Source organism: Ursus americanus, chromosome 23 (genome assembly GCF_024610735.1).
Source record: "Ursus americanus isolate L20-20 chromosome 23, mUrsAme1.1.p, whole genome shotgun sequence".
Lineage (NCBI taxonomy): Eukaryota > Metazoa > Chordata > Mammalia > Carnivora > Ursidae > Ursus > Ursus americanus.
In genome coordinates, this window is record NC_142149.1 from 4,732,517 (window position 1) to 4,760,503 (window position 27,987).

The 27,987-nt window shown below is 57.6% G+C and overlaps 1 protein-coding gene across 1 annotated transcript in view; it reads right to left on the bottom strand.

Moving 5' to 3' along the window:
• MGAT5B (alpha-1,6-mannosylglycoprotein 6-beta-N-acetylglucosaminyltransferase B) overlaps window positions 1-27,436 on the bottom strand; it is a 69,028-nt gene extending 41,592 nt beyond the window's left edge. The window contains exons 1-4 of the mRNA XM_045814373.2: window positions 26,776-27,436; window positions 22,995-23,107; window positions 14,004-14,151; window positions 362-477 (exon numbers count right to left, since the gene is read on the bottom strand). Coding sequence (XP_045670329.1) covers window positions 362-477; window positions 14,004-14,151; window positions 22,995-23,107; window positions 26,776-26,843 — 445 coding nt within the window. The 5' untranslated portion in view covers window positions 26,844-27,436. The remainder of the gene's footprint in view (window positions 1-361; window positions 478-14,003; window positions 14,152-22,994; window positions 23,108-26,775) is intronic.
• Window positions 27,437-27,987: the final 551 nt, after the last annotated feature.

Genomic DNA, 27,987 nt, shown 5'->3' on the forward strand with positions numbered 1-27,987 from the left:
GGGAGTCCCCAAGCCTGGGTTTCCCCCCTCTGCCACTGGCCCCCACCCTCCATATGAGCTTTGGAACCAGTGAGGAGCCGGCTTGAATGGCCATGGACCAGAGTCTGGATAGGCAGACGTCACACACCCACCCAAATGTTACCCTCTTAGGGGGGGACCCCAGCCTACTGCTCCCCACGTCAAGAAAAAAGGAGGGGAGGGCCCGGGGACTCTGGGACCTCTTTCTCACACCAGGTCACAGTGGGGTGAACCCCAAGTCACCCGGCTCAGAGCCTGAGGCCGGAGCCGGGAGAGGTGGCGTGGGGAGCAGTCAGGGCCGGTACACTGGCCTCCTGGGGGCAGGGGGTGCCCTGGGCCCCACCCTTGCCGTGCAAGAGCAGGCTGTGGCGCAGGATCTGGTCCACCTTCACCGCGATGTCCGACACGTTCTGCGCGATGGCCTGGATCCGCTCCATGAGGCCGGCCCCAGGGGGAAACCTGGGGAGAGAAGCCAGGGTGAGCACGCAGCCGCCACGGGGCTCATGCTGGGGGGCCTCAGCAGATGAGCAAGGACAGCGGGTGTGAGCGCTCCCAGCGCCCAGACGCCGCTCTGCCACGAACCAAAACACAGTGATGGACAGACGATGCTGGGCTTGGAGGCGCGGCCCCCCCGCAGCTGGAGGGGCTCCCTAACCACCCACTGCACACGACACGCGCGTGCACCAGGCGTGTCTGCACGCTCATCCCACGTGCGTGCGCCCCGCGTGCTGAGGGGCAGCGACAGAGGCTAAAGCAGGCAGAGGGCTTCTATTCGAGAGCCTGGGCGGGATCGGGCTGGGACCCCCCCCAGGCGATGGGGGCCCTTTCCCGGGCACGGCCGGCTGCCCTGAGCCTGTTCTCTGTTTCCTCCCAGAGGGGCTATATTGTGCCCAAATAAATTCCACCCAAAGCAGCCTGGGGACCTGCCAGCTATGAAGCCTCTAAGAAATTACTGTTGGGCTCCTGAGCATGAATTCTTCCCAGGATCTTAAAAGCATTTACTGCCACAAACATCACAGCCCTCCACCCACCACCGATACTCGCGTTGCCTTTATTTTTGGAGAATTTATTTCCTGGTGTTGATTACTACTCAACTCTCAGAGACGTTTATGAGACATCATATGCAGGATTTATCTCATTGCGAAGGCCCGTGTCGAGAAGGTCCCCACTCGGCCGCTGCGTGGGCTTTCTCCGGAAGTTGCCTGCTCTTCCCGACACACTCATTCCGTTCCTTGGATTCACACCGCGCCGTCTGGCTCTGCGCGCCTTGTTTAGGCTCCATCTACCACTTTACAAGGATGGGGGCTTTATCGCCGCACAAAATGGGAAGTATAGGAGGGAGGACTCCTCTCGGGTGATCTGTCCACCAGGGAAAGCACGGTGGTGACGGCCGCCTGCACCCTCGGGCCACCGTGCCCTCCCACCGCGGCCTTCCGAGAGGAGAGGACAGGCGGTGGCCCCATCCACAGAGGGTGTGGGAGACAGGTGGGGCAAGGCAGACATGGGCTGGGTGGCAACAGAAGGAAGAAAGTGGCAGGAAGGGGCAGATGAGCCCTCGACACACATACATGCATGTCCATACACACACGCACACAATCCCGTCAACATTCTCAAACACAAATAAAAAACTAATGGAAGACGGCATATGCTTTTGTACTGGATTCCTGTAGCCACCGTAACACACCACCACAAATTTATTCTCTCGCAGTCCTGCAGGCCAGAAGTTCGAAATCCAGATGTCAGCAGGGTGGGTTCCTTCTGGGAGGAAGGGAGGGGGGAAGACTCTCCCCAGCTTCTGGTGGGGCCAGCCAGCCTCGGCTAGTGGGGTGTGTCACCCCATCTCTGCCATCACTTGGCCTTCTGCGTGCGTCCAAATTCCCTCATTTTAAAGGGACCCTGTCACTGGATTAGGCAGTGTCAGATGTCAACATATCTTTTTGGAGGACACAATTCAGCCACAGCAGCCTTCTATGAGATTACAAATAAGTAGGAGGGGACTAAAAGATGATGCTTCTTTTGCTCAAAAAGTCCTCAGACAGAAGAAAGTAGGGTTACTTTTCCTTGGTCTTCAGACAGCCGAGGAATGCTGTGGGGAACAGAGAGGTCAGCATCTCTCCAGTTTATGGTAAAACGGGAGAAGAGCTGAAGATCTGCCTCTTAGGAGCTGTGTGACCCTGGGGAAGTCACTTAGCCTCTCTGTGCCTCAGTGTCCTCCTCTAAAAATGGAGTCCTGCCCGGGCAGGCCCCTACTGCCAACGCTTGGTGTGATGAAGCTGCAGCCAGAGGGGTTTGGCTTCTCTACCTTTCCTCATTATCGCCCCTGGAGGAGGCTTGTAGACATATTTCCCCCACTCAGCTCCTCTGTGAAAAGTTAAAACCAGGGACATGCTGCTGCTCTGTTTACACACTGTGGTCTGTGAGGGCCACAGCCTGTTGAGACGTCCAAGGGAACTTTCTCCTCGAGAGCCAGACTTCACCCGTGGGGGGTGATAGGTACCCGCGGAGGATGCCTGCCTTGAGCCAGAGAATGAACCCGACGTCCCTGATGTCTGTTGGGCTCTGCGGTCAGTCCCAAGCGAGCGTTTTGGAGCTGCTTTCCCTGTTGACCTGCAGGGACAGGATGGACACTCCTCTGCCTGGAAAGAACATTCCACTGACCGCAGGAGGCGGCCACCGTGTGGAAGGCCAGAAGCTCACGACTGCCAGGTCAAGGTTGGTGCTGAGCATGGGCGGTCGAGGAGCAACGGGGATGCCCCCGAGCAGGGAAGGGGCAGGTACCCCTCCCAACTTCTAACCAGAGACCCCAGAGCACAAACAACCCTTGTCAGGGATGAGTGGGGGTTCTGTCAGTTTCCTGGAAACGTTGGAAGGAACCCCACTTCAAGCTTCCTGAAGGTGCCTCTCTCTGGAAACTCTGCTCCATCCACCCTTCGGAAGCCAGATCACTTCTGAGTCTCCCTCCATGATGGGATGTGCTTGTGAGGGGCCGGCTTGAGACCCCCAGTGGAGTCCTGGGGCGCCTGGCTGGCTCAGGCGATGAAGCATGTGACTCTTGATTTTGGGGCTGTAGGTGTGAGCCCTACATTGGGTATAAAGATTACTTAGAAATAAAATCTTTTAAACATTTTTATTTATTTATTTGAGAGAAAGCACATGAGCAGCGGCAGAGGGAGACGGAGAAGCAGGTTTCCCACTGAGCAGGGAGCCTGACGTGGGGCTCAATCCCAGGACCCTGAGATTATGACTTGAGCCAATGACAGACGCTTAACCGATTGAGCCACCCAGCTGTCCCAAAAATAAAATCAGGAAGGAAGGAAGGAAGGAAGGAAGGAAGGAAGGAAGGAAGGAAGGAAGGACGGAAGGGGAAACGAAACCCCCAGTAGAGTCCTGAGTCCTCAAGGACAGGAACACGCTTTCGGATGGAGCCTGGCACTGCCCAGCATGGGCCATGTGCCCAGAGCTCCATCCCTGTGCTGGGCTGAGTAACGTCCCCGTCCCCCGAGATTCACATCTACCCAGAACCGCAAAATGTGACCTTATTTGGAAATAGGGTCTTTAGGAATGTAATTAGTTGAGATGAGGTCATGCTGAATCAGGCTGGGCCTCAGTTCAGTTGCTGGTGTCCTTAGGAGAAGGCCATGAGAAGACGCGCTGGGGAAGGGCGCCACGGCCACGGGACGGCAGGGACAGAGACTGCAGGGATGCGGCCACAAGCCAGGGGATGCCTGAGCCACCGGGAACTGGAAGAGGCAGGGAAGGACCCTCCCCTGGAGGCTTCCGAAGGAACAGGGCCTTGCTGATACCCGGATTTCAGACTTCAGCCCCCAGCACGGAGAGAGAAGATCATTTTTATTGTTTTAAAACATCCAGTCTGTGGCCATTTTTTACAGCAGCCTGAGGAAACTAATGCATCACGGTCTGCAGAACCGAGGGAAAACGGTTTTTAGTCCATCACGAAAGGAGAGACGGTTAAGGTGCCTGGGTGACTCCGTCAGTGAAGCGTCTGCCTGTGGCTCAGGTCATGATCCCAGGGGTCCTGGGATAGAGCCCCGCATCGGGCTCCCTGCTGGCAGGGAGCCTGCTTCTCCCTCTGCCTCTGTGTTCTCTCTCCCTCTCTCTCTCAAGTAAATAAATAAAATTTAAAAAAAAAAGAGAGAGAGAGAGAGCAAGTCCAGGTTCTGCAAGGCCCCTGCTGTCAGAAACTTCTCTCCAACATGCGCCACTTGCTGAAGCCCGAGCTTCACCTGCTGCTACTTTCACCGGAGACGAAGAACAGCTGGAGACGCCCTTGACATCTCAAGTCCCGGCGGGGGACTCTCCACGTTATTCAGAGATTGGGAAGAGCGAGGGCCTCAGAGTCAGAGGTCCTGGATTCAAATCCTGACTCCACTGGACAGCTGTGTGACCTTGAGCAAGTTACCTAACCTCTCTGAACTCAGGGGTCAGCTCCTGTAACAGGGGAATAACCTCAATTACCTCACAGAGGGACTCCAAGGAATAGACATAAGGCCGAATATCACGTGCTCAGCACAGAGCAGACGCTCAATAAACACTCGAGATGCGTTCATTCCCTTTCTACGGCAGTCACCCCGTCCCCAAAAGGGAGTTCCGTATGTCTGACCACAGAACAAAGCACTTCCGGTTTTGGCGGGTTTTCACACGCTATGCATTTCCCGGGGAGCATCGCTGGTAGGGGCTCTGAATAGTGCAGCTGGCATCTGTCCAATTCCACGAGCTCAGCCTGATCAACACGGAATGACCTGCGTCCCTGTGATTACACTGGACTTAGCATTTGGGCAGCACTTTCTACTTTCAAATAATCTGTGACTAGTTCTCTCTCCCGGAATACTCTTTAAAAACCGACGGCGAGAGCAGGTGCCGCAAGACCGCAGACCACAGCAGGGCCATGGCCTGGGAAGATCGAAGAAGGGGACTAGACTAAGAAGTCGGGGTGCAGCTGCCTCCAGCCGATGGGGCCCCAGGCAATTCTCTCAACAACGTCATGGTTCTTTCTAATGGCCCCACTGTCCAGAGGGGGAAACCAAGGCACAGCAAGTCTGAGTTACTTGCTCAGGGCCACCTGAAAAATCAGGTCCCAGTTCACCTGCAAGGGGTCTGTGCCTAAGGATGGGTGCGGGGGCAGGACAGCAGGACCACGGCCTTGACCTAGGGAGTGACGTCATGGGGGTGGAGTCCTCAGTACCCCTGGCAGGCGGCAAAGGCTGCAAGAGCTCCAGCAGAAGGCATCTCCCGGTCAACACCACTCTTAAACCTGCAGGGCCTATTCCAGGCCTGTCCAGACCTGGCACTGTGTCTGCCAGGCAGGGGGGTCGCGGGAACAATGCACCCAGTCTTCTCCCTGCTGGTGCAGGTGACTGAGGGCCCCTAATCCTTCCTACCTGTTTGTATTCCTTTCCTGTTTTATCTTTGGTGAGTGCATTTGGTGGGTAAGCCAGATAAGCCCGGGTGGGCTGGTGAAGGGGCGGCCTGAGTGTGCGTAGCGGAGACCCAGGGCCATGTCTGGGAGAGGCGGGAAGAGGGCCGGCTGTCTTTGCCCTTCACCCTATAACCATGGGTCGTTCCTGAGCCAGGCCTGGCTGCTCCCCACAGCACGGTCAGCAAGAGGAGAGTGAGGTTCTTGCCCCCAACCTGTAAGCCGTGGGTGCCAGGCAGGGGCAGAAAAGATGGGGGCCTTCTGCATTATCAGGAAGCTCTTAGGGCCAGCGGGGCTTCTGGTCAGATGGGTCCCACCCATCCCCCCCAGCTGGGCAGACACTCCACGAAGAATCACAGGACCTTTTCACACCCCACCCCCAACAAACGTGGTAGTCCCGTGGTTGCCACGGCTCTCGGGAACACAGGGCTGTGCACAGCGCACAGGCTGGGCACTGACCCCTCCAGGTCTACAATCTGGGCCAGGCCTTTCCTTGCCTGAGCCCTGTTACCTCGTCTGTGCATCACAGGCCTGGCTAGGACCTTCCTCTTTGGACCGCCGGTCAAGGTCGAAGTACACAGTCAGTCCCTAATAGAGAGGGGCTGCTTTTATTATACATGATTGCCATGAACTATTAGTGCTGCTGCTTCGGCCAGCTCTGCAACACAGACCCCTGGAAGCCAGGGCCACCCAGGCATGGTGCTGGCTGGAAGAGACCCTGCCCTCTCTCTCCCAGCAAACGTGCGCGAGTAGCCCGAGCCGGCCTGAGACACAAAGTCTGCCAAGAGCGGATAGGACAGAGGTGGGAAGAGGGAAAACCATGTCCCGGGATGCACTGGCACTTCCTGAGGAGGCCACCCCTGCCCTGGCCCCACAGGAAGAGGGCTAACAGGTGCCCCCCACACCAGGGGCTCTTACCTGCCTGGCTTGGTGGAGCCACCCCCTCGGTGCACCCAAAGCCATCCCGTGGCCTCTATGGGGGCACGGTGGCCCTGAGAACGGCCTGGGGTTAGGGATTAGCACACCTCGGAGCCCTGCCAGCCCCACCTCTTATCGTATGGAGGGGAAACTGGCCAGGAAAAGACCAAATGACATCGGTGATGTCCTTGAAGTCACGTGTGGGCTGGGGACAGGGCAGGGACTCAGACGCTGACCCTCTGTGCCAGGCCTTGCTCCGTCCTGCTGCATTTGCAAAGTAGTGAGGCACACCTGAGCTCGGGACATGGGCCTGTGATTTCTGCACACCTGTTAAACACGAGGCATCCCACCAATCGTTTCTTACTTGAGAAGTGAAAGAAGGCCAAGCCAGACCTCTGGTCACCCCACTCCCCACCCCTGGGGAGCCACTCAGAGAGATACTCTAGTATCCATGGTATTCAAAGTTCTCTTGCCCAAGCATCCCTTACCGTGCACCCACAGACGGACCACCAGCCCCTCCTGCCCGAGCACAGGTGGCCTCCTGGAGCTGGCTGGCCCCCAAGGCCACCCCTGTTGCAGACAGCCTCTGGCCACTGCCCCAGGGCCCCCCAAAGAGGCAGCCAACACCACAGTCAGTCAAAGGATGCTCTGCTCCCTCCACCACCCAGGGCCAGGGCCCCGTGGCTCCTTCCCCTTGGGCCCGGCTCCAGTCATCCCCTCCACTTAGCCCCTGAGGCAATCACCCACTTGGCCCTCATTCCCGGGCCCCTTGAACAAGCTCTCCTGGATGCCTGGGGGAAGGTGGTTTAATTTCGTGCTCCTCCCATGATTTATGAGGGTTGCATTCAATTAACAGAGTATCGATTTCCGCACAGCTGGCCAGCATGCTTGCTGGGAGTAGTTGTTATTTTATTATGAAACCATTCGCTTTCCTTTTAAAACACAGACACTCTGCACACAGGTGCCCACAGACACGCTCACCGGAGACCCAGACACGAGTGTTGTGGGCAGGGAGACATGTTCTCTCTGTGACTGTCTCTCTGTCTGTTCTCTCACACACACCACATGGGACGTAAGAAACTCTAGCCCCAGTGTCCAGCCTTCCCTGCAACTTCGCGGCTCTCCTCCTCAGCTTCTTCGGCCCCCTTCACCCCCACCCAGAGCCCGGGAGGCCGTGGGGGGCTCCGAACACGACTGGGGATCTGCCAGCCCCTCCCCAAGCAAGAGCAGAGAGCACTTATCTCTCTTGTACCGAGACCTACACATACACAACCATACGTACACATTTCTAGTAGACAGACGGACAGACAGCTAGAGGGGTCGTCTCCCCAGTGTGGACAGGAACACAGCCAGAGTCGAGCCACGTGCGGTTGCAGCACTTGGGGAAGGGATCAGTGCCCCACGAGTGGGACAAAGCCGGGTACTGAAGCTGGGCTGGGGGACACAGGAGCCAGGCAGCAGCCCCCACACCCCAGGGCCTGGCTTTCCCCTGGAGGATTTTGTTAAACATCTCGTATGTATATTTTACTTAAGACACACTGACATCCTACCGTACAGGTGAGCCCTGCCTTTCTTACAAGCGGGGAATAGTTGGATGCGGAAAATCTTTGTCTTTGTTAGGACGTTTAACGCGTTCACATTTACCCTCAAATTTGCTAGGTTTCCACCCTGGACGACTAACTGATGTTGTCACCCAGCTACACCCATCCCTCCCCACCAGTCTGGGCTCTCTCTCCAGCGCGGGGGCCAGACCAGCGCCCCGACCTCCACCCAGAGGCTGTCCTGTTAGGGAGGGGCCCTGCATAGGGTGTGATGTAATTGAGGCAAGCCTTTCAAAGCAGCCCCCAAAGTTGCCTTCCCATGTTACGTGTCCCCTGCCCCGCCCCCCACTCTCAGAGGCAGACCCCAGAGGCTCTTCGCTCAAGCCACAGGTGGCCAAGAAAGTCTAGAAGCATTTTTTAGTTTTTTTAAAAAATTGGAAAAACCCTCATCCCGTTACCCACGGACAAGAATCGATTTGCTGCACTGTTTATTGTTACTTTACTTTCACTGCCTTCTGTCCACTTGGAATTCAACTCTGCTCACAATTACATAACCTGCTCTTCACATCGGCACTTACCACTACGATCCCCGCGTGTCCCTGCCAACATCCTATTCGTGGTGGCATAAGCCACGCCCAGCAGAGGCGCCACGGTCTGCGTGCTGGTTCCTCGCTGGTGGACATTTAAACTGTTGCTCCAACTTTGTGGGGTTTTTTAAAGATTTTATTTTATTTTAAGTCATCTCTACACCCAACATGGGGCTCAAACTCACAGCCCCAAGATCAAGAGCTGCACACACCACCGACAGAGCCAGCCAGGAGCCCCGCTGCTCAAATTTTTGGACACTATAAAAAAGGCATCAATGATCAAGATGTTCATAAACCCGTTTCTAAGTTAAGATTCTTTTCCTAAGATGGATTTCCAGCATGAAACAACCAGGTCGTTACAGGCCATGCAGCAGTAGCCGGCACTCCCGGATGGGCCAGACTCCTCCTCTTCCAGAACACAAACTCGTCCAGGGCAGGGGTGACCAGGACGCACCTGGCTTCTGTCTTGCTGTCCTGCCGCGCACGGTGGCATAGGCACGACTCCCCAGATTCACATTTAACAGAGCACCCAAGGGCGTGCACTACCTCTCCTCCCTTCCTCCCTCTCTCCCTTTCTTCCTCCCACAAGTACTTATTGAACTCTGGGCTCCAGAAATCAGACAGGCAAAATCTCTGCCCTCGCAGAGCACCCGTCCCAGCTCGGGAGACAGACAGTGAACAAGCCAATCATGAAAACACACAGAGTGAGGTGGTGATGAACGAAAAGGGATGGAGAATCTGGGCGAGGGGGTGCAATTTGAAATAGGTCCTCAGGAAAAGACTCGTGGGTGACACTTGAGCAAAAACTGGAGGAAGGGGAGGGAGAAAACCATGAGAGGAAGAAAACTAATTATTTCACCTGGCCAGATCTGAGGAAAGAGCATTCCAGGCAGAGGGCACAGCCTGTGCAAAGGCCCCGTGGCCAGAGGGAGACCACTGTGCTACAGGAACAATGAGGAGGCTGGTGGGCTAAAGCCCAGGGAGCAAGTGGGAAGAGAGCAGGGGAGGAGCCAGACAGACAACCAGGCTGGGCACATGGGGGTCACAGGCCACTGGGTGATAGGGAGCTATGGGGGAGGTGGGGAACAGGAGAGGTTTCTGATCAAATTGGTATTTTAAAGTAATCTTTCTGGCTGCTGAGTTGGGAATCAGTGAGAGAAGGGCAGGGATGGTGGGCAGTGGGGAGAGGTGGGATTCTGGGCACATTCTGAAGGTGGGGACAAATGAGAGACAGAAGGGTCAAGGCTGACTCTGAAGTCGGGGGTCTGGGCAACGGAAATGATGGGACTGGCATGGCCTGGGGAGGGAGGGCTGGGGAGAAGTGAGGCTTAGGTGTGTCCAGAAGACACTGCATCTGAATTGTTCCCAGGACACCCAGGTAGGTGGGCGTGTGGATATTTGAGACTGAAGACACAAACCGGGGAGTCTAGAGTCTGAAGACAGTCTTCACAGCCCTCAAGTTTGGGGTTCGCTCTCCCTCACTCACCAGGCCCTCCAGCCTCTCCTCCCACATCTGAGCTTTACAGGTGGTTTTGCTCATTGCCTCTGTCTGGAACACCTGGCTCATTCTACTTTGTTGAAATGCCCCCCCCTTCCAGCAGGCTCACCCCAAACTCCCTCTCCTCCCTGGGGGTCCTAGGCCCTCCCAAACATGGTCAGCTCGCCCCTTCTCTCTCTGCTCCCCCAGCGGGGAAGGGAGAGAAACCACAGGGCTGGGGCGGGGGGCTGGAGGGGGAGGCAGGGTCCCCCCTCTCCTCAGTGTTCTCTCTCACTGACAGATGAGGACAGTGGGGTTCAGAGAAGTCACATCACATGCCGCTGGCCACCCAGCCAGTTAGCAGCCAGGATTCAGACCCGAGTCCGTCCCTCACTGCTGAGAGCACGGATACTCCAACACAGCCCTGCTGTCACAACTCTCTCACTGAGCACACAGCCAGGGGCCGGCTGCCCCTCCCCAGCAGGGTCCCTCTGAGAACAGGGCTCCAGAAACCCTGGCCCGGACTCCACACACAGAAGTGTCCAGCAGATATGGACTCATATTTGACTCGAATGAAAACAGCCTGAAATGTTAAGTCGTCTTTGCTGCTACAGAAAAGCCTTATGGGAAATCCAGAGATCATTACTGTTTGGCTTTAGGATACATAATATGATGCCATTTGCAGCAAATCTGCAAATAACCCCTAATTAGGTTCTCCTAGGCTAAAAAGGCAAATTTGCTCTCCCTGAGGACATAGCAACCACCGGTAGGAGGCAACAGTCCAGAAGCTTCCAGCAGGGCAGGAGGAGGACAGTGGGGGTTGTTTAGGCCACGGATCATTTCAAAGTGAGGAATCCAAGTGCGGGTGAACAGAGTTTGCTGGAAACACAGCAGCACGCACTGCAGGACTCCCACCTGCCTAGCCCAGGTAGGTCAATCCAGGGGGTTAAGGTGGGGCAGGGGCTGGAGCGTTTGCACACAGGCGAGGAATGAGCAAGCAGTCCCCCCACGTGCCCTGGACACACCCACCATTTCTGTCCCTGAAACCAGAAGCAACAATGTCCCTGAAATTTATGGCTTTGCCTATGGGGTTTGATGGGCTCTGCTGCTCTTGATGGATTGCTGCGATTTCCCGGGATGGAGCTAGGAGGTGGTGCGGACTCCCCTCCGAAGGAGATGAAGGGCAGGGCAGGAGAAGGAGGGAGGGAGAGGCCAGGACTGGAAGAAACCAGAGCGGCGGCGGTTGAACAAGCTGACAGTAGCTCTCCCCACCCAAAAATGCGGGCCACCTGACCCTCAGCTCTGCCGCCCACAGCAGGATGGTTCGTGAATGGAGAGTGGGCTGGTCCTCGCCCTCACCCTGGTGAGCAGCCCTGTGGACTGAGGCTGGGTCAGCAGCCCAGGGAGGTGGCAGCACAGCTGGGGCAGGTGGGAGAGGGCAAAGGATGCCATGAGGGTGAGGAGGGGCTGGATTAGAGGGACACAGACAGCAGAGAGAAAGACGGACTCTGCACACAGAGGAGAAAATGATCTCGTGCCCCAGAGGGAACTTCAGGGGAGCCCAATCCTTTTACCTCCCTCTCCCCATTTCTACCACCAGCTCCCCTGCTTCCCTTCTTCACACAGCAGTTGGAGCTATCTTTTAAAAAAAGAAGCCAAATCCTATCATTCCCTGATTGTAAGCCCTCTGGCAAACTCCCAAACCTCTCAGAATAGTGTCCCAAGTACTTGCCACAGCTGACAAAGCCCTACGCCACCTGTCCCTCACCCCACTCTGCCATGTTGGCTTTCACGTTGGTCTTTTCCTCTAACATGCCAAGCTTACTCCTACCCCAGGGCCTTTGCACTTGTTGCACACTCTACTTCAAATTCTCTACTCCCAGCTCCTCGTGTGGCTGTCTCCTTTCCATTATTTAGAATCTAGTTTAAATATCACCAGCTCAGAAAGGGTTTCCCAGACTGCCCTGTGCGACTAGTCCCTTCCTTGGCACCCGCCCCTAACCCTTCAGAACAGGCATCAGTATCTGACCTTGTCTCACTCATTTCTGTTTCTCGGTTACTGCCCATCTTCTCCACAGGAGTGAGGACAAGGCTCATCACTGGGCCCCCAACACAAGTGGCCGTGCCTGGCACTTAGTAGGTCCAAGACCTATTTCATGGATGGATGGGTTTAGTTTGCTCTGTCAGGTACTCATCCTGGGATGGTGAGAGAGCAGCTATCTGGCACACGGCCACGCAGCCCTCTCAGGAGCCAAGCACGGGGAGAGGTTCCTGACACTATCGTCGCGTGTAATCCAGGCCCCACAACGCCATGTCAGGGCCTACATTTTCCAAACCAAGAAAATCAAGGCAAAGAGCTAATGAAGGGTATCCCCCCTGAGCTGTGAATTAATTGATCTGCAAAGTCTTGCAAAGGAACCAAAACTAACCCGCCCACAGCTGCGAGTTTAGTGGATGGCTACCACGAGCGCAGCGGTTAGAAACATGGCTCTGGAGTTGCCGGCCTCGGCCCAGAACCGGGCCCAGCCCCTCAGCAGCTGGGCAACTTCAGGTGAGTTCCTGAATTCTCTGGGCCTCAGTTCCCTCCTCGATGTGGCGGAGATGGAAGCGCCCATAAAGCGGGGGTGGGACCGATGACACCACGGAGGAAACGCAGTAAGGATGACGCCAGGCCTTCGGTGAGCTTTTGGTAGATGCCACTAATATGAAGGTAGTCACGTTGACATCCGGCGACCGGACTGGGCCTCTAGGATATCCGATCAGCAGGGCCAGTGTCAGGTGGCTGCCATGGCCAGCAGCCCAGCCTAGGCAGGCTACGGGACAAAGGACCCCCCCGCCGGTCCAAAGGAGGGGTCTGTCACACACACCCCCTTCCCCATGCCAGCCAGGGTCCCACCATGACCAGGACTGGCCGCCAACACTTTAACCTTGACTCCGTCAAACTCCAGACAGGGAAGGCCTGGAGCCTTGGCTTTTCCATATTGGCCGAAGCTACAGCTTTCCTACAAACTGTGTAGAGGTGTGGATTTCAACTATAATTTTCAGCAGTAGAACACTTCTAACAAGTCACACCGGCCAAGGTATAGCTTTTCCTAAATCGTGTAAAGTGTGGGTTTCAAACTTACTTTTTCGCGGTCAGGACACATGGAGCAAACCCACCTCAGAAAGCACCCCGACATTGAAAAGAGCTCCGGTGGAGCTCGTCTCCCTGGGGTGGGTGGGCGGAAAGCCCCTCCCTCCACAGCCAAGACTCCCCATCGGGATGGCCCTGACTTCACCCGTCCTCCTTCTCCGGGGTTCCAGATCACTGGCTTCACACCAAGGGCTCCGGGGGCCACTGCTAAGGCACGTGGGACCATGGCACCAACGCTTGGAGATCTTTGGGCCTCCTAGACTCAGTATGGGAACATTTAGAACGAATACCAAGAAATTCTTTCCGGCAAAAATGGCCCAGGCCCATCGGCAGAGGACGGACAACTGCTGGGCCATCCCAACCACACGCACACCCACACGTGACTGTCGACGTGGACAGAGCTCAAAACTGTCGAGTCGAGTGAACAACGCAGGTGCAGGAAATGCACTGTGGGAGGCCACTCGTGTGCAGCCCGTGAACACCCCCCACCGCGGGTTTATGGTGTTTGCGTATAAAAGACGCGTACGCCAACGGTTACTGTGGACTGGAAGAACGGACACCTAACTCAGAAGGCACTTGTCTCCAGGGGGAAGCAGGTAAAGGGCCCTCCAGCTTTTGTCTGTGATTTTTATTTTAAAAGGGAGAAAGGACGTCAGGCCACCAACATGACAAAATGTTGACAGCCGTGAAATATGGCGGTGGAAATGCGCTCTGGGTTGTATTAACTGCGTGCCTTCTGTGCTCTTCAACGTTTTCGCCGGGTTAGAAAAAAGGGGGCTGACCGATAGTGCCCCTCCAACTCTGAGAGTGCATTTTGAGGCTGCACCCAGGTGCACCACCCACCTGGTCCCCCCTCCCCACCCCAGGTGCCCCTCCCCCTCCGTGTACCCCTGACCTGTCCACAGCGAAGTGCCCGTCGCCAGCAGCCCGGTGCAGCTCACTGCCGTTCTCCAGTCTGGCCAGCGTGTCCATGCGCTTCACCATCAGCTCCAGCAGGTCGCTCATCTTGCGCAGGACGCCGCGGGACTCCGGCCCTCCCAGCACTGCGGACAGAGCGCGGGCACAGTCAGGCTCAGCCGCAGCCTGCGGGCCACCTGAAGCCGCCTGCTGGCTCTCCGAATCCAGCCCCACTCCCACTTTCCCAGGCAAAGGAGGGGTCAGGAGGGTGAGCCCACCCCACCCCTCACCCCTGCAAGACAGGAAATCCCCCATTTGTTGTGTTGGGTTACAGATCCCTGGGCCAACCGTGCTCCCTACCAGCTGGGTGACACTAAGATCATCTTAACGTCTCTGGACCTCTGTTTCGTCCCTGCAAAATGAAGTCTTAGACCTAATCTCAAGTCTGTGAGAAGACAGGGAAGGGCCAGGGCAGGGGAGCGGGCAGGAACCCCAGGGCCCCCCAGCGCCTAGGTCCAGACAGGACTTCTGGATCAGGGCTTCCAAAAGTGCAGTCAAGCATCCACTCCGCACCTGAATCTCCTGGCCAGGCTGTTAAAATGCAGATTCTCAGGCCCTAGTCTCTATCTGCCGATTCACATCTCTAGGGCCCGGGGCCCAGGACCCTGCACTCTCTCGCCACCCGCGTGGTGTGCATGCACAGGAGAGGCTGTGAATCCATGTTCAAGGGGCTGTTCTCCGGGCCCTGCTGCTCTCCTGCCAGCCTCTGGGCCCCACCAGACTCCTTCCTCACTCCACTCTCCCGGACCCACCAGCATAGAAAACCATCGTGAATTTGTCCAGACTCTGAGCTGGCCTCTGGGTTCCCAAAGATCGGTTCCTGGGCTGAGGGGCAAGGGAGACCTTGTGAAGAATAAAATCAAATGAAAATAAGGGGCTTCAACCAAGATCGCATAAAGCAGCGAGATTCTCCATGATTTCCTTTCTAGTCATTCCTGACCATTGGCACCACGCACGCCAGGGTGGGAGAGTGGTCCCTGTCTTTCTTTTCAATCAAATCATGTGAAGTTTTTTTTTAAAGATTTTATTTATTAATTTTTGTGAGACAGAGAGAGAGAGAGAGAGAGTGAGCACGAGCAGGGGGGAGGGACAGAGGGAGAAGCAGACTCCCCACTGAGCAGGGAGGCCGACGCACGTGGGGCTTGATCTCAGGGCCCTGGGATCATGACCTGAGCTAAAGGCAGACGCTTCACTGACTGAGCCACCCAGGGACCCTCATGTGAAGATTTTAACAGCCCCTCCAAATGGTCCACAGATACTCAGGTCCAGGCCCTGCAATCCCCAACTTGGCTCCCTGCAACCCCCCAGGGCTGGCTCTGAACCTCTCACAGCAAATAAGCCATGTCATGGAGACCTGAATGCTTCCAATGGCTTCGGGGCGGGGCGGGGGAGGAGGGTCTTAGGTTGGGTTCCCCAGAAGCAAACCCCAAGACAAGGGTTTGAGGGCAAGTCATGTATTTGGGAGGAAAACCCTGTGAGGGAGTGAGGAGGTGACACAAGGAGGGGGAGGCAGCCCAGAGAGGGCAAGTCACCAAACTGGGGAGACCAGCTGGTGCCAAGTCTGCCCCGGAGTTCTCCCCCTGGGGGCGAGGGAGCTGGGCCACACACACGGTCTCCTGCCGTCACTGCTTCAGGGTAGCTCACAGAAACAGCCGGCTCCTGCTACTTCCCACCTGCCGCGGGGTGGCCAGCCAGCTGCAGTGGCTACAAGAAGCCCTCGGTAAAGAACCACCATCCCCAGCAGCCACAAGTTGGCCCATGCCCACAGGAATCACGGGGGCCAAGGGCTGGGGCACCAGCCCCATATACTTCTCTGCAAAGAAGGGGCTGGGGCCCAGTGAGCTCAGAGAGGCTCTCGCCTGCCTCTGCCACCAACCCCCACCCCCCATGAGGCTCTGTGGCCAAGGGACAGTCATGGCAACGCTATCAGACTCTGGGTCCCTAACTCAAGTCAACAATACCAGGTCCTGTCTGCCGTCCATTGTCACAGTGCCAGGAAGGGGCAGAAGAGAGCATGGCAAGCCACAGGGACCCAGGGGCAGAGGTGGGGAGAAGAGAGGAGGCCCGAGGGGCTGGTCTCCCCTGCTCCAAGCTTAGGACTGAGCTGAAGGGGGGGGGGCAAATACAGGGTTCACGTCACCAAGGCTGCTTGTGACATTTCCGCTTTGCTTGTCCCCTATACGCCTGGCTCTGGGTCCAGCCCGGTCCAGTGGCTACCACCACTTTCTCTCATTGACTAAGTCACCTCCTGGCTGGGTTCCCCTGCCAACTGAGTCCACCTGAGGTCAGAAGGGAGGCCACCAGGAGCCCACTTACATGCCACAGAATCCGGAGCAATGGGGGGCGGGCTGCTGTTTCCTTACAAAAGCTAGGATCCCTGGCTCCAACATACACACACACACACACACACACACACACACACACACACTCAGTTGCCCAAGAATGAGAAGGGGTGGGGTCAGGTGTTGGTGAAAAATGCACAACTAGAGGAAGGACGGAAACACTGTCTCTACCCCATCTCCACATCAGTAGCTGAAATAACTAGCAGTCTTCCCACTTTCCCTGCTCAGAAAACAGGGTAGATTTTTAACAAACCAGTCAGGATTGGGAAATTTCATCATTGTGTTAAGTGAAGTAAGTTTCTCCCACTGCTCTGCCTCACCCCACTTGCTCAGTACTCAACCAGTTAGTCAATCAATCCAAGAAGATATAAATAGCTCCCTCTCTCTTTCAACTCCACAGAGTTGGGGGTGATGGTTAGTCTTTCAAATCATTCTCAACCCTGAGACCCCCACCCAAGCCCATTATCCATCCAAATGTAATACCTGCCTTTCAACTAGTGCTTGGAGCACAGAGTAAAACAACGTGTGGGGGCGGGGGGGTTTCCCATCATCTCAGCTAGAAAAGTAGGGGAACATCAGATGATCTGACCTGGCCTCTGCTTGGTAACCCTCCTGGAGTTGTGCAGTGCACAGCCTGCTCGGCCTCCCTGGGCAGCCCTGATGAGCCAATGCTCACAGCTCAGGCTGGGGTGGTCCCTTCCCCAAAGACACGGCATGAGAAAAGGAGAGTGAGACCACAGCTGGAGACACCCTAAGTCAGAGCCAGAGCACCCAGGCCCAGTTGGACCACAGAGTCTGGGCAGCAGCTTGCTCCTGCAGATGCATCACCCCGGCGATGCTGAGCCCACATCGCTGCTGTTGCAGCAATGCTATGCCCCCTGGAATGTCTCAGGCCTGGCACCCTGCCCTGCCACACTGCTGCCCCTATGTCTGAGCTCATCTCCAGCTTCCTTCACTCCCCTTCACTGCCTGAGCCCCTCCCTGGAACCTCACTGACACAGCCTCCCCCCGCCCCACACATGCTCCCAGCCCCGCAGCACAGGCTGCAAAACAGCTGCGGGGGCCAATAACGGCCCCATCGGGCCAAGAGCTGCAGGACCCCAGAAGCCAAGCAGAGCTGGGGCAGGACTGGGCCTGGGACAGGCTGGAGTGGGAGTGACAAAGCCGGCACTCCACCAGCTCTGTCATGAGCCACATGGGTTGGGATGGATGGACATGCCACTTTCTATCTCTGGGCCTCAGTTCCTCCTCCTATAAAATGAGGGCGCTGGACTTACTGAACCCTGAGGTTCTTTGGGCTGGGACTCCTGTTTTGCCTCTTGCCCTAATTGCCTCTCTAGAGATTAGGGTACCATGAGAGGAGAGAACTGCTTCTATAAAAGCTGGCAGAATCCCCTTAGGGAGGGAGCTCAGTTTTGTTTTACTAAACCCTGGGTGGGCCGGAGCAGAATCTGGAGTCTAGATGCCCAGAGCAGTGAGACAAACAGAAAGTTAAATGACTCTGCATATTCAAGTAGGGAGACTGGAGATTCCTGGTTCAACCTGGAAGAAGAGGAGAGAGAACAAGGCACAGGGGTTCAGAGGCCCGGACTGGCAGGGCAGCCAGAGTGGCCATGCAGGGTGGGGGTGGGAGGGTCTCCAGCTGCAGGGATGCAAGAGGGAACTGGCATCTGCTTGCTGTGCTGAGCAGTGGTCCCGGCCCCCACGCTATCATATCCACTCTGTGCCAGGAATTGGGGGAAAGGGTGCCCTTCCCACTAGGTCAATGCTGGGGACACAGAGGACACAGGAGGGGAGACACTGAGCAGGATAGTTCATAGAAGCAGGAGCTGAGAGCGAGAGGGACACACAAACCCCCCCCCCCCGAGAGTCCTTGGAGCTACGTGGGCTCTGGATCGCCCCTCATAGGAGGGGTTAAGCCAATTCTTTAAAAACGTCAACAGAAAGAGAACACCCAAGGGATTACGGACGCGGCTAAAGAGACGCACTGCCCCCTCGGATGGGTTTGTAAGGACACCTCCATCAGATGGGACCAAGACCATGAGACCCTCCCCGGTTCCCCGGGGTTCAGGGCGGCCCCTGCAGGTTGCAGATGGCGCAGGCTGGAAGCTGCCCCCTCCTCCCGAGGAGCTTCCCGCAGGACGTGCTCCCCGAGGCCACCACCCGCCCCTGACTGTCAGCGGAGCAAGCTCACCGTGGCTTGCCCTGAGTCACCTCACCGCTCCTGGTGTCGGCTAAATTGAAATGTATTTAATGTGAAGCCCCAGCAACACATCTCAGGACTCACAAGCATTCCCTCCATATTTCCATATAAATAAGGAAAGCCGGAGCACCGAGAGATACAAATGGCTCCCCACCCCCACCCCACTCCTCACCCCCCCCTACAGACAGAGGGGCTTCACTGCCCACCCAGGCCCCTCCCCTCCAGACACAGACCTGCTTGTCTGTCTGTCTCTCCAATCCTCCCTTGTCCCCTGCCTTGTCCCCACCCCAACCCTTTCTTGTTGGTTCCCAGAAATTGAAGGAGCCCCCACCTCGCCAGGTAAGAGAGACCTCCCTGGCCCTTGAGGCAGGGGCTGTGACTTAGTGTTTGCACAGCTGGAGAAATGAGCACATCTGTCCCTCTGCACACAGCCACCACAGAAGCCAGCTGAGGCCACTGGGCTCTGGGCAGCAGAGGAGACACGGACAGGCCCTGGGCCCTGACCTACCCATCCATCACCAGCCTCTGAGGGGAAGAGCTCCCTAGCACCAGGGTCCAAGGCCAGAGACAGCCACAGAGCAAGGAAATCTTTTTCTGATATTCCCCAGGTTTGAATCCCAGCTGCGGGCAGGAAGGTCTGGCAAGGCCAGGCCACAGGGTAACGTCAGGGCAGCCACGTGCAGCTGAACCAAGGCCCTCCCGCCTGCAGGCCTCTCCCCAGAGACAGCCTCTGACCTCTGCTTCTTCCAGACAAGACAGAGATCCGGGAACAGCCGAGCACGCAAGTTCGGGGAATCTGCAGCAACATCAGGAGAGAGGCCTCAGACACAACTTCACATCCCACTCCCTGTCCCTAAGAGGGAAACAAGTTCCTCCTTAGGACAAGAGAGGGGAAGTAGAGCCAGGAGGCAGGGAGGAGGGACTGGGGTCTGGTGAGGGGGCATGCAAAAAGCCCTCCCTCTCTGGGAGAGAAAACCCTCCCCCAAGGCCCAAGTCAGGCCGACCTGCAGCAAGAGGGAATTAGGTTAGACTTCTCTGAGCCATGCTTCCTGTCAGCCTCCTTCCCCCTCCGGAATCTTAAGACAAGTGTGTGGAGTATAGAAGATGTCTGTCACATTTTTATCCCCAAACTAGAGAACTTTATCACCAAATATAAACTGGCCTCGAGGGGAATCCAGAGTCTCCTCTGGGAGACTACAGTCCACAGAGGCTATGGTAGGTCCTCCTCCCTTTAGAGAACACCCTTCTTCTCCCCAGCCCTCCCCAGCCTCGTCCTGGGGGGACCCACTTCCCTCACAAGCTTGACAGGCCAGGACACGACAGACTGTTTCTCCCATTTGTGCTCAGATGGTTTTGTTGACCAATGCAAGCATTTTTTTGTTTTGTTTTCCTAGATGGCAGGGACTTCCTGAGTTTCCTTCTGTCGATTCTGCCCTGGGGCAGCACAGATATGGCGAACTAATGCAATGCAACAATCCAACCCCCATCTGTGACCTCCAGTCTCCCTCCCCAGGCCCCTTCCACCTGCCCCCCTTCCAGCACTAGTCCCTCGCTCAGGTGCCTCCTAGGCAGAAATGCTGGCACCTCCCCAGTTTCCTGCAGGGCTGCTCCAGGCACAGTGTGGGGGTGTCTCTGGAGGAGGCGTGTTTTGCAGGATCAGGATTTTAAACCCACAATGTAAACGTGGGGCTCTTCCAAGTCCCTGCTTTGGGTCTCTCCAAAAAAAATCGACTTAATCCAACGGCATGAAAAAAACTGGGGGGGTGGGGGGCGAAGAGAATTGGGATTTGGACTGAGACAGGGTCAGTTCTCCGGAAGTCTGAGGCCTTCCTCCCCGTCCGTCTCCCCCTGGCCCCCTTTAGTTCCACATCCTAGGCGCTTAGCTTCCAGCCTAGGGACCCGGAAATGCGAGAAGGCTTTGAGTTGGCTGAACCCACTCTGAGAACGGATGTCACGACAGACAGGAGACCCGGAACTTCACTCTCCTGCGTACGCAACAGAAAGGCCTGCGTGTGTCCACCAGAAGATGGGTACCAGAACGCTCCCAGCAGCACGAGCCACACAGCCCCAAACCGGAAACAACCAAATGTCCACCACCCGTCGAGTGGATAAACATCACATGACGCATCTCACTATGGAATTCACACAACAGCAGTGAAGACAAATGTCCACAACCACACAGCACGACATGCATGACTCACAGACGTAACACTGCGAGGGGAAAGGGCACACACAAAAGAAAAGCCACTACGTGATACCATTCTCAGAAAGCCTGACAAACAGGCAGAGCTCTGTGAGAAGTCACGGTCCTCACATCCTGGGGAAGTAACGAGTGGGAGGAGCCATGAGGGCACCTCTGGGGGTGGATCACGTGCTGTTTCTCGGTCCAGGGCAGGTTCTGCTTCTTGATGCGTTCGGTTTGTGGATATTACGCTGTACACGTACACGGCACACGGGCACACGTGCACACACGCACACACACGCATGCACACACGCATGCCTCTCATCTAACTGCGTGACCTTGGGCAAGGCCTCTCCCCTCTGCCCACCCTTAAGACACAGATCTGGTTGGAGCTGGACTCCTACCTCCACTACCAGGCAAAACTGCACGTGCACGGCTTGGCAGGGCTCCCACAAGCCCCTTGTACTCTGGGCCACTGGCCCCATCCCCCACAGGGAGAGGAGCACAAGAACCAGAGCCCAGCCAGACACCCCTCCTCCCCCAGCCCCCAATTCCCATCCCTTGGATCCCTGACCTTTCTGGAGGTCCGGCTTCCTCGAGCCCCCCGTAGCAGCCACCCAGGCAGACACGCCCCCCCTCCATAAGTGGCTTGAGTCTCGCTCCCTACACCCCATCTCCTCACACTCCACGTCCCCCATCATCCACCCGCCCACCCTTGACGCCCAGTACCCCTCCCCAAGCTGCCCCTCAAGTGCGCCTTCACAACTGCCCCACCCCCTCTCCTAGCCTCGATTCACACCCATCTCCTATCCAGAAATCCCAGCATCTCCTCAGTCCTTTTCCCTCAACAACCTTTTCTGCAGTGTCCCCATCTCGGACTGAACACATCCAATAAATATTGATGGAGCCTGTACTATTTGCCAGGTGCTGCTCAAGCCCCTTCATACGTGTTATCTTAACACGACTCGTGACAATCCCGGGCACAGAGGTACCGTCCCCATTTATCAGAGGGGAAAACTGAAGCTCAGAGAGACTGACGCGCCTCTACGAGTCAGAGGTGGGGTATGTTAAGTTACACTCAGGCTTGAATGACTAATAAATGTGAAATTCCTGCCAGGATCTTTGCAAGTTTAAAGACGTACACGTTAAGCCAAAGCAATGATTCTAATGATGAGACGGCAGATGGCACGACAAGAGCCCCTCAGAGCACCCACCCAAGATGACAGCCCATGCTCCTTGAGGGTGTATTTGCCACTGGAAACAGGGGAGCCACACAGCTGGGACCTGGGGGCTTGAGAAAGTGGACTTCAACCAGAGACGCCCCCAGAGTAGCAGGGGAGGACCCACCAAGCCAGCCCACTGAAGAGTTCTAGAAACCCTATTTGCCCCAGCTGTCCCACCATCCTGTGTCCCTCGTTCCCACTGTGACAGGAAGAGCCCCCATGACCCGCTAAGCAGGACTCTGTACTGTTTGCTGTTCTTCACTGAGTAGAAAGAGAAGGGAGGAGGGCCCATCTTCAGGAGGTCTCCCAGGCCTGGACCCCATCACACCCCCATGCTGTGAGCTCATTCAATCCTTCTCTGTAGGTGAGTTAAGTGACTTGGCCAATGGCACACAGCTGGTAGATGATGAACCAGGGTACAAACCAGGTCCATCTGGTCCCCAAAGCCCGTGCTCTGAAAGCCCATTCCACCGCCTCACAAGTGTCACGTGGGCAAGGAGCCACAGAGGTCTGGACTGTGTCCCAAGAGCTCAGAGATAAGACACGTGAGCCCATGGCCAGGCCTGCCCTCTCCCTCTTCTCCCACCCCCTCGGCTGTGGCCACAGCCTGGGTCAAAAGCACAGAGTACTGTGTCTCAAAGGGACAAGTGTCATATTCAGGAACACTCCTCTCCACATTCAACTCAAGCAGCCTCTTCTGATGCCTGGGAAGCCCTGCCTCAGAGGCCCTTCCCTGGACGGAGAGTCTGGGCCAGAAGAAGCCCGACGATCACAGCCAGAACCAAAGCCAAAGCAGCACGCAGGGTCACACAGCCTAAGCCAAGGCCCCTCTCCATTCCCACGTCCATAGATGAGGTGACCTGGATCCTTGGGACAGAGCCCCAGAGAGTCCCTTGAGATGCTAGGTTCAAAGGCCTTCTTCTCCTCAACCCACAAATGCCTGCATCCGTTTCTGCCTCCCCTCTCCCCGCCGAGATACCTTCTGTGCGGATGGTGAAGGGGGAGTCCCCCGGGCGCCGGGCAGAGAACTGGCTTCCCAGAGACGTCATCAGGAAGCAGAGGGAGAAGAAGCCGATACCCAGGACAAAGAGCCTGCAGAGAGCAACAGGGCAGGTCAGAGACAGGTCAGTGGCATGCACCCCCATCCAGAAAGGGCTCTGTACCAATGAGTGGGTGAGGGAGTGAGGATGGAGTGGATGGATGGGGGAACAAACATCCAGGGCTGAGCTCAGAATGAAGAGAGCTCGACTACAAGGAGCTGGCCATGAGTCTCACACAAAACCCCAAGGGACAATGAGACAGGCATAGCTCGGGCAAGCTCCAGCCTTCGGACAGAGCCTGGCTCATTAACAGGGGTCCTCAAGGTGTGATCCCCAGACCAGCAGCACTGGCATCACCTTGGAACTGTTAGAAATGCAAAATCTTGGGCTCCAATCCTAGGCTTACTGAATCAGACACTCTGGGGGTGGTACAAGCAGCGTGTTTTAACAAGCTCTCCAGGCAGTCCTGATACATGCTGAAGTTTGAGAACCAGTGGTATAGATGGAAACAGCAGGTGCTGATGCCAGCCAGAGGACAAGTAATTGGTCCGGACAAAACCCTCCTGGATCCCATCAGTCACCTGGGTCTGGTTCAGCACTGTGCACACAGGTCTTGCCTGCATGACAGCGATCAGTTATGAGCTGGCTTGAACACCTCTTTATCATGTTCGAGGGGGGTGGTGGGTGCGCCCCCATCCCTACCAGAGGGTAAGATCTACAAGGGCAGGGCCCAGATTCTCCCTAACCCACATCTTTACCATGCAGGCACATAGTAGTTGTCTGCACCGGACTGGTCAGAGTGAGTGGACACCTGTGCGTGGGGTGTCATCCGGGGCATGGATCAGGAGAGCGGCCAAAACAGGACTCTTGCTCATTCCTTCAACACACAGTTGATTATGTCCCAGGTGCTGGGCACTGGGGTAGCCCCAGGGGGACACCAGGGAATCCCCGGCTCCTGCTGCTTCCATACCAGGTGCTGGGTCCCAAACAGGAGAACTGAGCTAACCAGCACCGCTCTGGGGAGGCCAGAGGTGGACGCTGTTCTGGGACCTTGAATGTATCAGAGGACTTGCAAAGCTGTCAGGGCTGAAAGGGCAGCCCCCCATCCTGGTCAGGGTGAGAAAGCCCATCTGATATGGAGCCAGGCGAACCACAGGAGCCCCCACAGATCATGCGAGAGGCCTCCAACCCTCTCACCTCCACCCGCCACCCTCGACCTTACATTCATTTGTATCTCCATGCAAGATCCACTTTATGCACTTTAATCTTCATTTCTGAAGCCGGCAAAGCAGTATTTAATTAAACTTGGCCCATTAAAGAAAACACACAATTGCAGGAGAAAATAAAAGCACAACAAAATTCCCACCCCATATTTAAATGAAGCTGTTAGAGATTAAACTAGAAAGTGTGCAGAACCCCCAAAGCAGAGAAAGCATTGAGGGCTTCCCCCGGGAGATGACAGGGAGGACAGGCGAGACAGCACAAGAGACACTGCTCCCTCACCTCTGAGGACCCCCTCACTGAAGTCCACCACTCTTGGGGACAGGGCCCTGGGATCCCAAGATGAAGCCAGGCTGCTCTCAGGACAGCAGCCAGAAAAACGGTGGAGGAGGTCGGTGGTGGCACACCGAGGAAGATCCTGAGGGAATCAGCTATTCGTCCTCCCAGCCTGAGGACAAGGACGGATTCCTCAAGTTTATTGTCCCTCACACTCCAAACCCTCTCCATAGCTATGGGACTATATTTAGAGCTAGGGACCTGGGCTGCAAGGTCCAAACACCTGCTATGAGAAAGGGGTCTACACTTTTAGCCCGGAATCTGAAGTCCCCAACACACCTCATCGGCATCTCTCTCTGCCCGACCTCGATCCAAGGGCCACTGACAGTAGATCCAAATTAAAATGGTTTCGTCCACCCATGTATCTATTCAAGCAACGTTCTAGGAGCAACTACAGAATAAGGGTCCTGCCAGAGGGAAAACAGAGGGAACAGGGCCCCCAGTCTGTTCTTAAAAACTAACAAGTAGAGGTGACATGGTGGGAGGCTGGTCCCCCTCCATCTGAAGGGGACACAAAGACTCCACTGGTGGCTGTGGGTCTCTGGGCAGCCTAGGGAGACCCTAGGTAAAGATACACAACTTGAGAGAAGGGGAACCTATGTAATCCCCCCTCTGAATCCTGCCTTCAGATAAAAGCCTAAAAGAGCCAGGACCCCAGAGGGAAGCAGCTCTGGGGAGTGGGTGCTGTCCGTGGTGCTGGCTCCCGCCGCCGCCTCCAGTTGCACCAAAAAATATCCAGCCAAAGCTGGACACCCCAGTTGGCTGGCCCTCCCATGACTTGGAGGGCGGGGTCGACATGGCATGGCAGACTTGGGAAGAAGACCCTCTAAATGGTCAGCGTCAGCCTGGGATTCGAGGATTTCCCTGGAGAAGTAAGGCCCTTTCCAGAGAAGCCCGCTTACCGCCCCACTTCCCATGTCAGCTCCAGCCACCTCCCTGTCTCCTGTCCAAGGCCCTACCCTCGGCACCGCCAGCTCTACAATCCTCTCCGCCCGCACCCTCCAGACCGGGGCGGTCCATCATGACCCTGGCCATTGTGAAAGCTGTCTCCTCAGCTCCACACACCAGGCCCAGCCCACCCAGGAGGTGCTGGGGCTGAGAAGGAGACCAGCGGGGGCCTGGCAGGGGCGGGGCCTCAAAACCTGCCCCTTCCGCAGCCCAAACCCCAGTGCCTCTGCCAGCCCACTTCCTGCCCCAGCGGACTGGAACGCACCCACACCCCACCTGTGGCCCCAACCAGAGTGCAACCCCCACCCCTCCCTCAGCACCCTCTGCCACCCAGCCCCCTGGGCAAGGTGGTTCTCCCACCCCGCTACGCACCCATCGCTTAGCATCTCCTCCCCAACCCCGGCAGCAGGCGGGCTCCAGGGAAAGGAGGGAGCTGCCCGGGGGGCGGGGGGGTGGAGGGCTAGGATGGGTTCAACAGGGAGCAGCCAGCCCCGCGTGGCCCCAGCCCTGCCTAGCCTTGGCCTCCGAGTTTGGGGTGGGGGAGATCGGTCTTTGCCTCCACCCCGCCTCCAGGTTCGGGAGGTCCCGGCTCCCGCTGCCCTGGCGCTCCACAGCGCCGCCCCTGCTACCAACTCTGCAGGGCCAGCGATCCAGGGTTGAATTCCCAGCAGAAGGGCTGGGAGCGGTCCTTGCTCCAATCTCGGGCACCTTCCCGTTGGAGCCAGGCCTGCACCCCGCGGCGAGAAGGGGAGTGCGAGCAGAAGGCGGGGGCAGAGGGGCGGCACGGGTGGAGGGCTCAAGCCAGGGCTCAACGCGCGCGCCGGGCAGGGGTGCCGCCCTGCACAGCGCACTAACTTCGCCGCCGGGGGCGGGGGGCCGTCTGCAAAGAGGGAAGGGGCAGGAAAAGGGCGCCCTGGGCCGAGGCCCAGCACCACAACCTGAGCGCTTTCTGCCCCCATTTCCACCCTCACATCCCGAGTCCTCTCCAACCTAGAGCAACTCGAGACACGTCTCAGATCGCCCACCCCTCCCCACCCGAACCCGAACCTCGGCTCCATCCCTTTCACAGCCCCACGGCCACCACAAGGGCTGAAGCCCGAACCGTCCCCTCTGCCACTGGGACAGGTACCCTCCCGGGGAACGACCTCTCCCACCCCTACCCCGCGCCCCCTCGGAGAAAAAGACCTCCCCACACCAACCGGAAGAGAACTTTACCGAAAGGGTCTCAGGGTGACCAGGCATCTTCTGACCATTATCTTTCCATCGGGGTTGACTGTGATCATTGTTCAAACTTGTCTGGGCGAGGAGCCGCGGGCGAGGCCGGACGCACCGTCCCGGCCCCTGCTCCCGCCGCGTCCGGGCCGCGAACCCGCTGCGGGCCGAAGTCGGGTCCGAGCGAGGCGGGGGTGGGGCGCGGGGTCTCGGCGGCTTCGCTGCTCTGGTCACGGCCCGCGGGGTCGACACGGCCTCGGCGGGCGGGGAAGGGGAGCGGCGCGGCTGCCGGAGGGCGGCGAGGGCGCCCAGCCGGGCCGTCTCTGCGTCTCCGCCCTCCCCGCTTCACATTTTTGGGGCCGGGAGGCGGCGCGCCCCCCGACCGCCGGCCGTGCGTCTGCCTGCTCGGGCTCGCTCGCTGGGCGGGACGGCGCCGCGACGCGCAGACGGGCTCCCCGCCGCGGGCGCCCTCATCCCCGGGCCCGCGCCCTCGGTGCCGGCTAGAGGCGGCCCCGGGCCCGCGCCCCGGCCCCTCGCGCCTCCGGGTCGCGCCGCTCCCCGGCCCGGCACCGCGCCGCGCCCATGGCTCTCGGCGAGGGCGCCCCGCGCCCACTCTGCCGCCCGCTCGCTCGGCTGCCCGCGCTCGGGTGTCGGGTGTCCGGCGTCCGGCGTCCGGCGTCCGGCCCCGCGCCGCGCCGCGCTACGCCGGGAGGCGCCGCATTGTTTCCTCGGAGGAGGCGGCCGAGCCGCTGCTGGGGCGGCCCAGAAGCGGCCGCCGCGCTTCCTCGGCGCGCCGGCGCCACCCCGTGGCTGCGGCCCGGTAGCGCGCTCTCCCGGCCCGTGTACCGTGGGGCGGGGGTCCCTGTGCTTCCCTCCAGCTGTGTAACGTCCCCAGCCCCGCTTTCGGGGGGAACCCGCGTGCCACCAGTCCCAAGGGCCGAGGGCCGCTTTGGCCCCTGCGGAGCACAGAAAAGTTCAGCTCTGGGCGAAGACCCTCCGCCTTCCTCCGGTCGCTGCCTCACTCTCACCCCCCCACCCCGTGGGCTTCTGCCCCGTCCCTTCACACCAGCTTCCTCTGGCCCTCTCTGGAAGAAACTGCCGTGGCTCCCCTATACTTACTGAGCTGAGTTCCAACTCCGCCTCTTGCACTGTTCGGGCTCTTCCACTGAGCCCAGAAGCCAGGGCGCGCTGTGTGGACCCGGGTTCTAGTCTCAG